General features: G+C 40.9%; 1 protein-coding gene across 1 annotated transcript in view; it reads right to left on the reverse strand.

Annotated features, from left to right (window-relative positions):
- The window catches only part of CSMD1 (CUB and Sushi multiple domains 1), a 4503734-nt gene that overhangs the window by 1407572 nt on the left and 3081465 nt on the right, over nt 1–14697 (reverse strand). Inside the window, exon 32 of the mRNA XM_078647516.1 lies at nt 2213–2326. Within this exon, the coding sequence (XP_078503642.1) occupies nt 2213–2326 (114 nt within the window). The remainder of the gene's footprint in view (nt 1–2212; nt 2327–14697) is intronic.

A 14697-nucleotide genomic window follows, 5' to 3' on the forward strand; every position in this document is an offset into this window, starting at 1 on the left:
TTCCATCTTTCATATCAATTTTATATATATATATATAATTTTTCATTTCATCGCTAAAGTTATGCAATCGCAATACGTTTGACATGAGGGAGGCATTCTCACACTCATCCTATTGGGTCTTTTTCTAGATGTTGATACTGATATAACCATATGACCTGCCTTCCTGAGATCAGTGTCAGAGGTGTGGTATTCTGCCAGGTGAATTCCTTCTTACTAGGTAATCTAAGGTAGTTTCAATCCCTCCATTCACTTCCAAATTTGTGAGCTTGCCTGTGGAGGTCATCATGACTGCCCTCTGAGACCTATACTCTTTAAAACGTAATTAGCCCCTCTAGCTAGGTTTATAAGATCCTTTGGTCTGGCTGTAATGCTATATGCAGACACTATTAAGATCACCCTTCGACTACATGGAGATTCTCTACTTGCTCGAAATGATTTATATTCTTGCTTGCAATGGCTACATGAAAGATACGAAATGTTATAAAGCTTTACTCTGGTAAGACTGAAGTTCTCATTTTTGTAAAATCTTTAGTGACATGGTCTAATGAAGGGTTTCCTGTCCTACCCTATGGACAAATAAGGAAACGTATCACCAACTGTTTAAACAAAATTCTTCCTCTCCTGCCTCTCATTTGTCCTCTATTCATGCTATAGTAGGCTTCAGATTGGATTATTGGAATGTGCTAGATTTGGCTCTCCATAAGTACTAATAGCAAAGGTTTCACCTTACTCAAAATATTGCAGCCAGATGCCACTTAGATCTTCCTGGTTAGGCTTTCATTACTCCCCATCTCTGTAATCTTTATTGATATCCTATAAAGTAGTGTGTGGTTAAATCTCTGCCTGTGTAATAAGTCAATCTATGGCTAAAGTCTTGCATTTATATGAAAACTTAGTGAACCCTTCCCAACAGACGTGGGCCCAAATTGTCAAAACTGTCACATAACTGCAGTTGCGGTGTTGTGTTGCATGACAAAGAGAGAGCATGAAAGCACCATATTTACAGAGATATGGCATGTTCATGCTCTTAGCCTAGCACTGGCACAGAATCAAGCAGCCAAGCTCAATGCACACACCTTTGTACTACAGTCCAAGTGTGTCTGCATGAGTCTTGTATAAGCGTCCCCTTCCAGTACAAAATTCTTTGCTTAGAGTAACTAAAACGTTTTCCACTTCAGAAGTGGTATGTACAGGGCAGCACACATGTGAAGTGGGAAAAGTTAGGAGAAATAAAAACATTTCCCCTTTTTAATGCCTGCTTCAAAATTTCGTTTTTTTGGTACAAAGCTCTATTACTTTTAGTAGATAGGATTTTGCGTCAAAAATCATGGGTGAATGCAAGGGAGCGCCCGTGTACTAACCGTGGTATGCCCAAGTAACACAAAGTAATGACAAGAAGTAGCTCTAAGCACTTATGTTGATTACTTTGAAGGAACTTTCCAGCACAAAACACGTTTTGCTCTAGAAAGTAAATAAAAAAAAAAGGTTATGCAGGTTTGTGTCACTACTGTGATGCACACCCAGAACAAACTGTTTTTAAACCATGGGCCCCACTATCTTTATTCTGTTTCTGTTTGTCTACTAGCTTTGCCTAAGGTGCCCAATGAAGGGCTGGTATGTGAACTTTTGTTTATGCAGCAGCCATGATGTGGAACCTGTATCACTGTGCCTCACATTTTGGACAAGATTTATAAATGTTTTGGTTCTCAAACAACTGCTTTTTTCACTACAACATATCTTCTACACAGAAACTACATTGGGTACTTTATAAAACACATTGATGATGATAATACACTGTATTTTATGAATGTTTTTATTGTGACAAAGAGACTGAAATGTGAATTTCCATTACTTACTATTACTATTACTCTGTTTCATAATTAATGATTTTCTTGTGTGCTGTGGTGGAGAATATACGTTTTCTTTTTAGGCTAGGATGCTGTTTAGAAACTGTTGACAGACCATAACTTAAAAACAAGGTAATAGTATTTAAAATGACAATTTCCCTTGGTACATAGCTACTATTTTACTAACCTATTTGTCAATTTGTATAACTATATTAGCGGTATGAAAAAATGTCAAATAATCCATTTGTAATCATGTGTGTATGCTATTTACTCATGCTTTGAAAAAAATTACATACTTCACAACAAACCTTTATATTTATAATAAGCAAATATTTACTTTTGACACTATGCTTTTAGCATTTTACCTGAGTGAGATCCAGATAATGAACTGAGTAATCTGGCTTGAGGATGTGCTCCATCAAATAATTCAACCAAGTCATTTAGTGTTGTTTGGAAGTAGGCAAATTGTCCAAAAACCACTGTTTTGTGAAAAATAAAACATGAATATATCAACCTTACATTTAAATCAATGTCCCAACTATTTGATCAAGAAATAACTTGAAGAACACAATTTACAGCGAAATTCATAAATCTGTGATTCTTTATCCGAAATCAACAGTAATCCTGTATCTCATCTTTACTAGCATCTGCAAATTCCTCTTCTTGATGATTTTATTTGGACTACATTCACATTTCTATGACAACGAGAGGAAGGAGGAGATAGTAGACTTCCCTAGTAAGTTTCCTTGCAAACAGACTACTCTCGGGTTTTCACTACTCTATATATCTGGTTAATGGGGAAAGTAGGACTGAGTATTTTTGTGCCAAATGCGATGCAGCGCGTGCAACGGAATTCGTTTTATTGATTTAATTGTCAACTTACCTGCATTGATCCATATTCTGGTGTTTACTACCCTCCAGTCTGCCCCTCCCCCAACTTTCGTCACCGCCCGGTAGCACTCCCACCAGGAGCCACGACTGTCTGAAACTCTGGGAAACTTTATGTCTGTCAATCTCAGATATCCACTTTGGGCCCTCCCAATTTTTAGATGCCATATTGATTTAAGGGTGTTTTTCATCTTAGCTGGGGCCATGGCCCTGCACAGTCTTTTGCCACACATAATGTGAATCACCAAATCTGTGCAGCTTTTCAAGAGTACATGAAATCACTAAGAAATCGTAGCCCATCCAAATAAATATTCTCTTTCTATCTCTACTTTCTTTTTTCCATCTTACTTTTGCAATTTCTTTTCTTCCTTCCTTCCTTCTTTCTTTCTTTTTGTTTCCTTCTTTCTTTTCCCTTCCTTTGCTTTCCTTCTTTCATTCTTGCCTTTTTAATTCTAGTTTCTCTCATTCCTTCTTTCTTTCCTTCCAGGTCCTTCTCTTTTTTTCTCTTTTTTTCTTTTTGCTTTCTCTTTCATTCTTTCTTTCTTTCCTTTGATCTTCCTTTCCTTCTCTTTTCTACTTTCCTGCCTTCTTTCTCCTTATCCTTCCTGCTCTCTTTCTTTGCTTCTTTTTGTCTCTCTTTTTCCTCTTTTCTTCCTTCTTTGTTTCACTTTCCTTCCCTCTGTCTTTGCCTTTTTTGCCAGTTCGTTCTTTTTTGTCTGCTTTCTTGTTTTTTTTTTGCCTGCCTTCCTTCTTAAAAGCAAACGGCCTGCAGCCAATGCTAGACTGACCTTTTAAGGACTGTGTTAAGAAACCTTTTGACTTTAATAAAAATTACCTATACTATATAGTTACTTAAAGGGGTTACAGCCAGACGTCATCCATTAGTCTGTGCTTGGTGTCATTCACATTTTTGTTCCACCCACACTGGCATTCATTAAAGGCAATGTATCAACTCACTTTAACCATTAGCTTGGATGCCTTCACTATGAGTTGTGGCATGTTGTCCTTTCTCAAGGGACACATCCACACACAAATTAGTTCTCGTCAGTGCCAGGGTATACTATGGTAATGAGTGTTTTAAGAGCACAAAAAACTTTTTTTTTTTAGATTGATGACGTTCAAGCATAGTCCCAAACAATACAGTTTTGCAAAAGAGAAGGCAGGCTACCAACACAAGTCCTTTTGGCTCTAAAGCGAAAGTGTGGTATGGATAATTGTGTGCTTCGCAATTCACTGTGCACAGCTGAAACTTCGTGATGCTCTTTTTACCACTAATTCTTGGGTGCGGGAGGATTCCACGCATGATTTACAATATGCATTGCCCCCCAGGTTTGAGGCACTTAGCTGTGAGCACACATTCAGAATATGCGGGACGTTTTTATTATTTACAACTCTGGTCACATTCTTACAGCAAGTCTGAATACTAATTTACCAGCGACCATCCTCTGTAGATTTTATCTCTCACGTAGTTCCTCTGTCAAGTTAATCCTTGTGAGAAAGACGTTTATTAGTTGGAGAGGATTGGTGTCCACCACAAGGAACAAAGTCACCATCTCCTTACATCTAGTCAAAGTTTTCATTAATTTAAAACTGAGATCAGCTCCTAGTAGTTGTGTCACAGAGTAGGCAGGCATTATTTAGAGAAAATGTGTAAAGCATTAAAGAGTAACAAAACAGTAAAAAGTCAAAAGTATAACACATTAGAAACCCACTTTAATTTCTAAAAATGTAATATGCAAAATACTACCAAAATTCAGGAGTCTTTAGGTACTAGGACAAGTAATAACTAACTGTATATGTCCAAACCTTTAATTACGATGTACCCTGCCTTATGTGATAACTAGGGCCAACATTAAGGAAGCCTTATATGCAATAGAAGGATAGTTTAAGGCTTGGTAGGGTGGTTGTATTACCAAGTCAAATTGGCAGTTGAAAACTGCATTCATGCAGCAATTGCAAGCCTGGGACATGTTTTAGGGTGCTACTTACGTGGGTGGCACAATAAGTGCTGCAGGCCCACTAGTTGCTTTTAACTTACAGGCCCTGGGTATATGGTATACTAGGGTATTAAGTACTTATTAAGTAAATGTAATATGCCAATCAGATCAGGTGTAAGCCAATTCTACCACATTTTAGGGAGTGAGCACAAGCACTTTACCAATGGTTAGAGTGGTAAAATATGCAGAGTCCTAAAGGCAACAAACAAAATTCAGCAATAAAGTAGGTTGAAGGCAAAAAGTTGGGGGGAAGGCCACTTTAATGCGGACAGGTCTAACAACGCTCCTGCTGAAAAATCTGTCCCTTAAACTAGACAGGTCATGGCTCCCAGGTGCCCATACAGCCCACTGCAGCTCCAGTCAATTCAAGAAGCCAACAATTTTACCTGATCTGGAGATTCAAGTGCAAAACCGTACTGAGGCAAAAGTAACAAGCAACAATAGAATGAGTGCAATTTGCTAAGTGTATGTAGTAAGACAGTTACCAACACATCCACGTCAGTGAAGCTGGTCTGGGGTGAAAGGTACAGACAACACATTGATAATCATACTATGATCCTGGAATGCAGCAGGATGGGATTCAATACAGAAACCACAGGATTGTAAGAAATTGTGCTACTAGTTGAAGGGATAAAACCCGAATCAAGCAGGAACCACAATCCTTGTCAAGGTGAAATCAGGAGCAAGCCCTAATTAACCTGTGCTTGGCACAGAGCAGTCAGACTTAACTTAGAGGCAATGTGTAAAGTATAATTGCAGCACTTCAAACCGTAACAGAGTGAAAACACAACACAAAAAAGGATTCCACACCAGACTAGAATACAGTACATTTTAATAAAAAAAACAAGACCAAAATGACAAAACGCCAATCAGTAGAAGCAGAGGCATTCACTTTTTAAGTTTCAGACGAAAAATAGCACCAAAAAGCACAAAGCGCCAATGGTGGGCATTGGTTCACACAGGATCAGGACAAAGTCACATGTTCAGGCTGATTAAGATGAGTGCAGGCCTGCTATAGGGACCCAATTAGGCCCTCTGTAACCGAGTACCTTAAACCCAATTGAAAAAAGATGTAGTGTTCCATGCTGAGGATTCATCGTGCAGCAGAGGCAATGTGAGGCCTGGGTGAAGAGATACATTGCACAGCAGTGGTTCCGGGGAACTGCGAAGTGCAAGTTCATGTCCGTGTGTGGAGATGCATCTTGCACAGTTGGTTCTGACGTTGGGCGATGCGATGTCCTTGAGTCGAAATGCGTCAGCTCCAATGGGCAATGCGAAGTCCTTGTGTCAAGGAAGTCCACCAAGCAGACGTAATGCATCACCTCCAAAGGTGATGCGTTGAGCAGCAAAGGTGATGCACCAGTTCTGTGGGAGATGCTTTGGTTCTACTGGATGTACAGACAGACTGGCAGAGCACATTCACACGCACTTCCAAGGGTTCAGCATGGGGGTGGCACAACTTGAGCAGGCAGGACTTACAGATTGCAGTGTCCAGGTGCTGGATTCAAGGTCACTGGAAGCCTTTCATGTTCCTGAGGCTTCTGATCAGGAGGCCAGCCAACTATCCCTTGGAGTCACTCTGGGTTACTGGGTTTAGAGATGCAGGTCCAGTCATCCTCACGCAGACAAGAAGACAAGATGGCAGCAGGTCAGCACAATAGGACAGCGGCTCTTCAGAGCAGCAGTCTAGCAGAGTGGCAGTCTTTTCAACTGCACAGCAGCCCTTCTTCATGGCAGAGCCCATGGGTCCAGAAGTGTACTGAAGAGTTGTGTCTAAGGGTTTAACATTAATACCTGTTATCCACTTTGTACTGGAGGAAGCTTCTAGTGATGTGCATCACCCTCAGGTGTTAGGTATCTCCTTTCTTCCTGTCCTGGCTCCAACTTGTCTAGGGTCCCAATAGAGTAGCACAAAGCTTTGTAAGAGTACTCAGACAGAGCCTTTGTGATGTACAAGTGTGGTAGGTGACTGCTCCTACCTCTCGTTAACTCAGATTAACTCATCCTGGCAACACCTCTCTTTCCATTGTCCCACAAGACCAACACCCAGCTACACCTATTCATGTGACCCAGGAACAGTCTCCAGGGTGAACAACAGTTACAACGAAACTTTTACAACGCACTACCATTACAGCGCGGTCATTACAACGCAAACCATTACAACGCATTGCGCTGGGGGGCGCTCTAGGATAGGGAATAAGTTTAATTTTCTATCCAACACCTTCCCTAGTGTCCACAGGGACTGGAGTTGGAATAGAAAATTAAACTTATCACTATCCAGCACCTCTAAGCGCTATGCGTTGTAAAGGTTTGCGATGTAAAAACCGCGTTGTAAAGGCAGGCATTGTAATAGCCTGTGTTGTAACGTCATACATCCGTCTCCAGGCACCAAATCGTTAGGACAAGAAAATGTGAACTTTCTAATAGTGCCATTTTCAGAATTGCAAATAAATTTCCGAATTCATCATTATTGTGGGCTTTTAATTAATGATCTTTAGACACCAACCTCCAACTTTATACCTGCTCCAAATTGAAAGTTTCAGCTTACTATGTGCAATGAGGTAACTGTAATGTTATCCTTTGGGGAAGATAGACCTTAAAGTAGTGAAAAACAACTTTAGGAGTTTTTCATTACCAGGAAATGTAAAACTTAAAAAGTACATGTCCTTTGTAAATACACTGCACCCTGTCCTCTGGGCTGTTCAGGGTCTACCCTTGGGATGACATATGTACTAAAAAGCAGGGGTGGCTGGTGACATTTGAAAGTGGTGGGGCGTAAGACAATTGTGGTACTTCACTGAGTAGCAAGCGAGCCTGAAGCACCTACGAGGGGTTGTCCCCCCAAGTAATTTTTGACGCCCCACTGCTAAAAAGGAAGGCTTAAACCTGGAAAAGGGTTTATTTTGCCAGGTTGAAATGTCAGTTTAGATCTGTTCACACAGGCCTAATACATGTTTGAAGGGCTACTGAAATAGCTGGCAATATAAGTGCTGCAGACCCACTAGTATTGTTAAATTTACAGCCCTGGGTACTTTACTTGGAGTGTACAAGTAAATTAAATGTTCCAATTGGGTGGAAGCCAATTCCCCCATGCTTTAACGAGAGTGCTCATGCACTTTAGCAGTGGTACAATGTGCAGAGTCCTAAAAGGCAACAAAAACAGGTTCAGAAAACAGGAGGGTGAAGGTAAAAAGTATCGAGATGACCATGCAAAAAGGGCCATGTCCAACAAAGATACAATTTTATTTCTTTATAATGTTGATTTTAATTGCCTCCAGGAAACCTGGTTTAGAGGAAACACTGACATTCCCAGCTTCCAAAGCTATAGTATTCTCACCACCAGGACCATGCTAAAAGGCAGACTAAAAAGAAGGTTATCTATCCTTGAGTTTATTTTTCATTTTGCAGATTTTGAAAATTTACATCGTGCAGAGATCAGCTACTTTCCATAGACATGCAAGCTGTTTATATGAAATCTTACAATTCTGATTTATTTGGTGGACGGCCATGAAGAAATTACTAATGCTCAATTAAGTATCAATTGGACACCAACATCTTAAAAACTGGAAGAATGGTAAGCCAATATTGCTCCAAATTTAGTGCAGCACATCGCGTCTATTTCCAAAATAGACAATTTAACATATGCAGAGGTTTGGAGCAAGTTGGTCAGGGACATGCTGGTTGCCTTAAAATACATCTACTTTTGCTATTGATGGTCAGAATAGTAGTGGTATTCTTCCTCTCTTCATTAAGAACAGAAAAGCTAAATAGAGCCCTGAGGTATGCTAGCAAATCATGAGCCAACAGCAATATAGAGTATGCAAGACTAATAAGGAAAGACTATAAAAATCTGTTGTAGATTGAAAAAAACTGTGACTGCTTCCTCAGGAAGCGATCATGTCAGCATCATCAAAGACATTTGCGGATCTTGTTAACAACTTTGTGGGACGTACACTGCTAACTTCAAGAAATAAAATCAATGCAGCTACTTGATCTTATTATGTAAGCACTTTATACTCCGAAATATTGAATAACGGGAGTCCATCACCTGAATGGGATACCACTTCACACCCAGTGCTCTATAAAGCCTCAGAGGTATTTAAACATTAGGACAATACAAGAGCCCTACACTTATGGGATGATAAGATTATTAAGCTCTTCTTGGCAAGTCCACACAATAGTGCCCCAGGTCCCAATGGTGTAGCAACAGCAATCTTTTAACATAATTCAATCTATTAAGCTGAGGCACTAAATAACTTATGTACACGCCACTACATGGAAGACTTAGTCCTAGTGTCTTGGATAGGCTTATTCCTACCCCAATACATAAAAAGTGCTCAAAAACAAGTTCAGACAATTGTAGGCTCATTGGCATAATAGAAGTGGATTCTAAGTATTATACATCAGCCTTACCTAAAGAACTTTGTGGCTGGGCAGAGAAACTGAAAATATCTGCTGGTATCAAATAGTTTTTTCCTCAGGCAATTCTACTATTGACAAAACTGTTGTGCTCTCTGCCTGATCCACTGGAGCCTCAAATAAAAAAAAGATCTCTATGCATGCTCTATCAATTTTAGAAAAGCCTTTGACTCCATCAAAAAATCTCTAGTAGGGCAGAAACTTGGAAAGATAAAGATACCAGCCCAACTATTGCATTAAGTTAAATCACTTTACATAGCTCATTGGATCAAAGTAAAAACTGAAATAATACCTCCCTTACAAACAACGTTCTGTTTGACAAAGGGCTAAAACAAGGCTGTGTATTGGCATTCTGATCTGGAAACAGTTTTGACCATAAAGCAGACTTATCTACCCAATCTCAATATGTAACCTTTACGAGCTGCCTTATACACAGATGATACAGTCCTCTTGAATCAAACATAGATAAGATTTCAATAGATAAGCTTTCAATATATTTTTGACCATTAACAAATTAATTGGGAGGAAAATAGACGGTCAATCAACACCACTAAAACTGAGATCTTAACATTTACCTCATCGTCTAAAACAAAGTTCAAATAGGACTAAATGCAATTCTTTGAAAGATGTCAAGTAAACTCGTATATCTAGAAGTTCATCTTAAATCAAGAGGAGCTATAAAAGCCCATTTACAACACCTTTACTCCAAAATCCCTTTTTCCTACACTTTTTTAAAAACATTGAGTAAAAACCAGTCTGGCACATCTTAGAACTGCTATTGGAGGCATTAAGAGCAAATGTTCTACCTGACCTCAACTATGGATGGAATTTAAGCAATGTAAACTGTTTGGGAAAATATTTTGCCTTCCAACTTCACCCCCTCAATACAAGATCAGAACTTCAACCTCCTGAACCAGATTTTGGCTCAAAAGGGTCATTTGTAAATGTAATCCTGCAGTCCCTATGGGCAGGATTATCAAGATCAAGATGGCCGCCAAGAAACACCTCAGGGAAAATGAGGCGTCGGTCCAGCAGTCAGTAAACACGCGATTGTGGCAGCTACAGAAGCGCTCATGAGGTGAGGGCCAAGCGCAGAGTGAGAAGAAGAGGAGAAGGAAAGAGATGCCAGCAGAAGAAAGGAAGCAGATGCACCAGAGGACAGCAAATTGGACAACCATGAGGAGCAGCCAGAGGAAGATGAGGAGTCTGCCTACACAGGAAGTCATCGGAAACCCGGGGGAGAAGGAAGAAGATGCCAAGTCCCGCAAAGCAGAATCCAGGGAGTAACCGCTTAGAGGCACCGCTAGCCAGTCCAGCCATCCGAAAGAGGAGGAAGGTGAAACTCCCTCTGCCATAACCCCAGGCAAGTGCACTTCCTTCCGTTTTTTTCACCAGGGAAGTGGTGGGCAGGGCACAAGTAATATCCATCCACATTGGCACAGAATAGGCACAAACACCCAGGGTGACTAAGTGAAGGTATGACTAGAGGTCTTCTTGTCTTCATACCAACCTTACGATTTCATTACATTTTATTTTGTTTCGAGGGATACCCCATTCTGTCAATTGGGACTTTGACATAAAAACAAGTTCCACAGATCCTAGTATTACAGAAGGGAAGAAAATTGACAGAAAAAATAGTGAAGAGACTGTAGTTATTTCTATTGCCCCACCCGTCCCCCTTATCTTTTCTTCGTGGGGCCTCATTGAGACAGTGTTCCTTCACATTAAAATATCTATACCAACCTTCAGGCCTGAGTATCGTATGTGTACTAGTGACCACAGTGCTGTCAGAAGAGGGATAGCATGGTTTAAGGCCAACATGACCCAACCTATCACTATGGAGGTCATGGTCACTCAACTCGCTGAAGGCCAACAACACTTTCAATTAGTGAAAGGACAACAAAACCAAAGTGCCCAGAAAGAAAGGAGGCATTCCAAGCCACTTTAAAAGAACAGACTGCATTGATGGCCTCCAAACACCAAATACAGGATACTTCCATTCTGTGTCTGAAAGAGGCTATCTCCACTGCCAGAGTTCATCGAAACAGTCATAGTTCCATTCTGCAAAAATGTCAGGAGGGTGATGATCCTGATTACATTTTTCGTCAACTTTGAAAGGGTAGCATAAACTGCCACTTTGCCCTCATAGAGGTGGGGACAATATATAGCCCCTCTCCTATCAGGTGAACTACAGGCCGCCTTTCAGGCTGCCAACCCTGCCAGAGTCACGTCTTATCCCGACATTAAGAAAGCCATTATTGAGAGACTAGGTCATGACCAGAAATAATATAGAAATGGGTTTTGTAAGGAAAGGTGGATAACAGGTGACAACCCCAGGACACTCTATTATAGGATTTGGGACCTAGGGAATGGGTGGTTACAACCCAATTCCATGTCCATAGAAGAGGTCACTGAGAAAATACATCTGGAGCAATTTCTGGAGGCTTACCTACTAACACACGGTCCTGGGTAAAACAGCACCCCCACTTTACAGCATAATCCATTGTAGAATTGGCTTCTGCATACCATAGGTCCCCGGGGTTTAAAGTTCCACCTATAAAAGCCCCACTTGATACCCATAAGTCCTTTCTAAACCTGGTGGAGAGAACAGGATACCAGAATTAAATAAAACCATGTTGAAACCTCCCACAACCCCAGCCTCAGTGTTTTTGTTGCACTGAGTGGGGTCATGTTGCCAGAAATTGTACCATCCAGAGCAACTGTACCAAACCTAAAGAAGGAGGACTTTGGGAATCGCCTTGGTCACCGTAGAAACCCAACAACGCTATAAGAAAACCATATGCCTGAACGGAAGACCTGTGGATGCACTGGGAGACACAGGTTGTCACCATAGCGTTGTTTGTAGGGAGCTAGTACCTCTTAATCAAATTCTACATGAAGAAAAGTTACAAGTCTCATGTGTTCATGGAGACAAACAATCACATCCCTTAGCTGAGGTTTAAATGGAAATAGATGGGGATTCTCAGGTACGAACGGTATGGGTTGTACCAGTACTCTCCGAGAAGGCTCTCCTTGGCTTTGACAAATACTTATCAAAAATTACTAAACAAGCGCCTGATTCTGATTGGCTGAATGAATCCCCTTTCTGTATGGAGACAGACAGAGCCCACTAACAAAGTACCCTAAAACCAAGTCACAAAAGAGAAGAGAGTGAGTCAATTACAGAATCTACTCCCAATCCCTATTAACTATCTTCTTTCCTCCCCAGAAGACAGACATGCACCGTCCCAGAGCTTTAAAGCAGCACAGAGAGAAGACAGCACTTTGATAAATGCCTGGAGCCAAGCACAAGAAGAAGCCCCCCGATAAGGTAGGCCCCTATTTTTGTGTCTAACAAGGTCTCGTCTATAGGATCAGTGGGGGTCCAGACCACAAAAAAGAACAACTTCTTGTGTTTCTCGAATTTAGGGAACATACTATGCACCTCACTGATAGTCAGGCTGGGGGTAGACATTATGGACAGGATCAGACCCTTAAATATCTGTTGAAGAGGTTCTATTGGCCTGAGGTATGTAAGGAAATAAGTATTCAAATACTTGCAATTATGATTTTGCTTGTTTGATTTAGGCGTGAGTTCCCTAAAAGGAAGGACACAAGGGAATCCATTAGCTGCTACCTTTGCAACTATAAACATGAAACCAAGGGCCAATGGAATAGGCTGCTGTCCAACTTTTCATAACATGCGGAAAAAAAATGTTTATCTGACATTGGAAAAGACCTCTGACCGACACCTGTTGACAGTGGGCTTTGTGAAATTAATGTCCATGAATTTACCTACTCCTTTAATAAAAAAGACAGACAGCTGATGGTGGTCTTTGTGAAATGGAGCTCTTTGATTTTAGCCACCCCCTAATAATTTAAATTGAAGATTTTCATAATGTTCCACAATTTTGGGGAACGGAATTAGCATTATACTGTTTTATATATCCTTGCATATCATTGTGTATTGAATGTTTTTTTTAACTAGCTATCAATACATGATCTACTTACCTGAATTGAATCTCCCAGTCAGATACCTTTCACTCTTGGCCCCCTTGAAGCTTTGGAGCGAAAGGTTTTGGAAATTGCCCAAACTTATTTTTGGTGCTGAAGCAGACACAGGAGTACATTTCCACAGGCCCCTGGACCTCAGAGAAAGCACATAGAGACAATCAAAGTGGCAGTCAGAGGGAAACAGAAAAGTCCAGTCCAAGTCCAGGTGTCACTGCTCTGCAGGGGTTCTTCACCAGGAATGTCCTCTTCAGTTTATTTCTGTTCCTGGAGCCACCCAGGTAATCATCCTTATGATGTTTGGCTATCCTTCTGTACTTGAATTTCAAGCGGAAGGAGGTCCAACTCACTCATGCCATTATCAAAGGTCACAGAAGCCAGGTTCAGCCTGCCTGTTATGCTTTCGCAAATCCAGCCTTGTAGTGAACACCAGTCTGTAGGTGGAGGACACCTTAAGATGCTCCTAGTTCCGACCAACTGGTACCCTAGATTGGTTTAGAGCCAGACATAGTAGGGAGGCAGTTCTAATTGCTTATAATCTAAAAGCTACCATGACCGTAGCAGACTGGCCTGGTATTATTAGATCTCTTTGCTGTATTCAATACAGATTGGTCATTTGTATACAGTAGGTCTTGAACTCCTGCACTGATCTTGATCAGGTCATTTCTTATTCCTGAAACCCAATCAAGCCTGCTCCCACATTTTGATCTGCTGAGCATATGATTGCTTGTGGGGTTTGTAGCAAATAGATTCCACCCATTTAGTCCATCAAGATTTTTTATTTTAACTATCTGTTCTTTTGGATTTTAACTCTGAGTGTGTCTCAATATTTGAGTCTCAATCACAGCAAATGAATGGTAATCCACCTGACCGTGGTAACTGCCAGTGTCTGCCTTTTAAGATAAGGTTGTTGCTGCTTGGTAGGATAAGTGGCACTGGGATAGTTACTCATGCACAAGTGGGCACTCACATCTGTGGGCTGTGTGTATGAAACTACAGTTGTGCACAGCCTGATATTTGTACACAGGTTGCCTGGACAGAAGGGGCACTTACAGAATTAATACTGACCTGCACCCTTATAATGTGAGTGGGCATTCATAATGTCGGTTTGCTGTGATTACTGGAAAATCTGTGGTGCTTTATTGCATTATCCATCAGGTGGAATCTGCCCTAAAGCTCAGTTTTGCAATCCTTAAGCATGCATAGTCCAGCAAGGTATCAAACTGGGATATATATTGCACCCAAAGCATGTATTTCCCGTCCCCAACATTCCATCTATACATCTTAAGGAACTTCAAAATGTGTCATATTTCTTTGCTAATAACTCTTCTCCCCAGCAGAGAAATCAAAGGACTAACCACATTGAAGGTCAATCAACCCTGATGTAGCCAGAATGTGGAAAAGGACTGGGCAGGGAGAACATAAACATCTGTTAATTAGCTTGTCACACTGCAAATGGGCTGGGACAGCCCATGTCTACTGGAACAAAGACAGAAGTCCGGACCTCTGGAGCCAACACAAAAGGGGATTGCTTT

This window comes from Lissotriton helveticus, chromosome 6 (genome assembly GCF_964261635.1).
Source record: "Lissotriton helveticus chromosome 6, aLisHel1.1, whole genome shotgun sequence".
Taxonomy (NCBI): domain Eukaryota; kingdom Metazoa; phylum Chordata; class Amphibia; order Caudata; family Salamandridae; genus Lissotriton; species Lissotriton helveticus.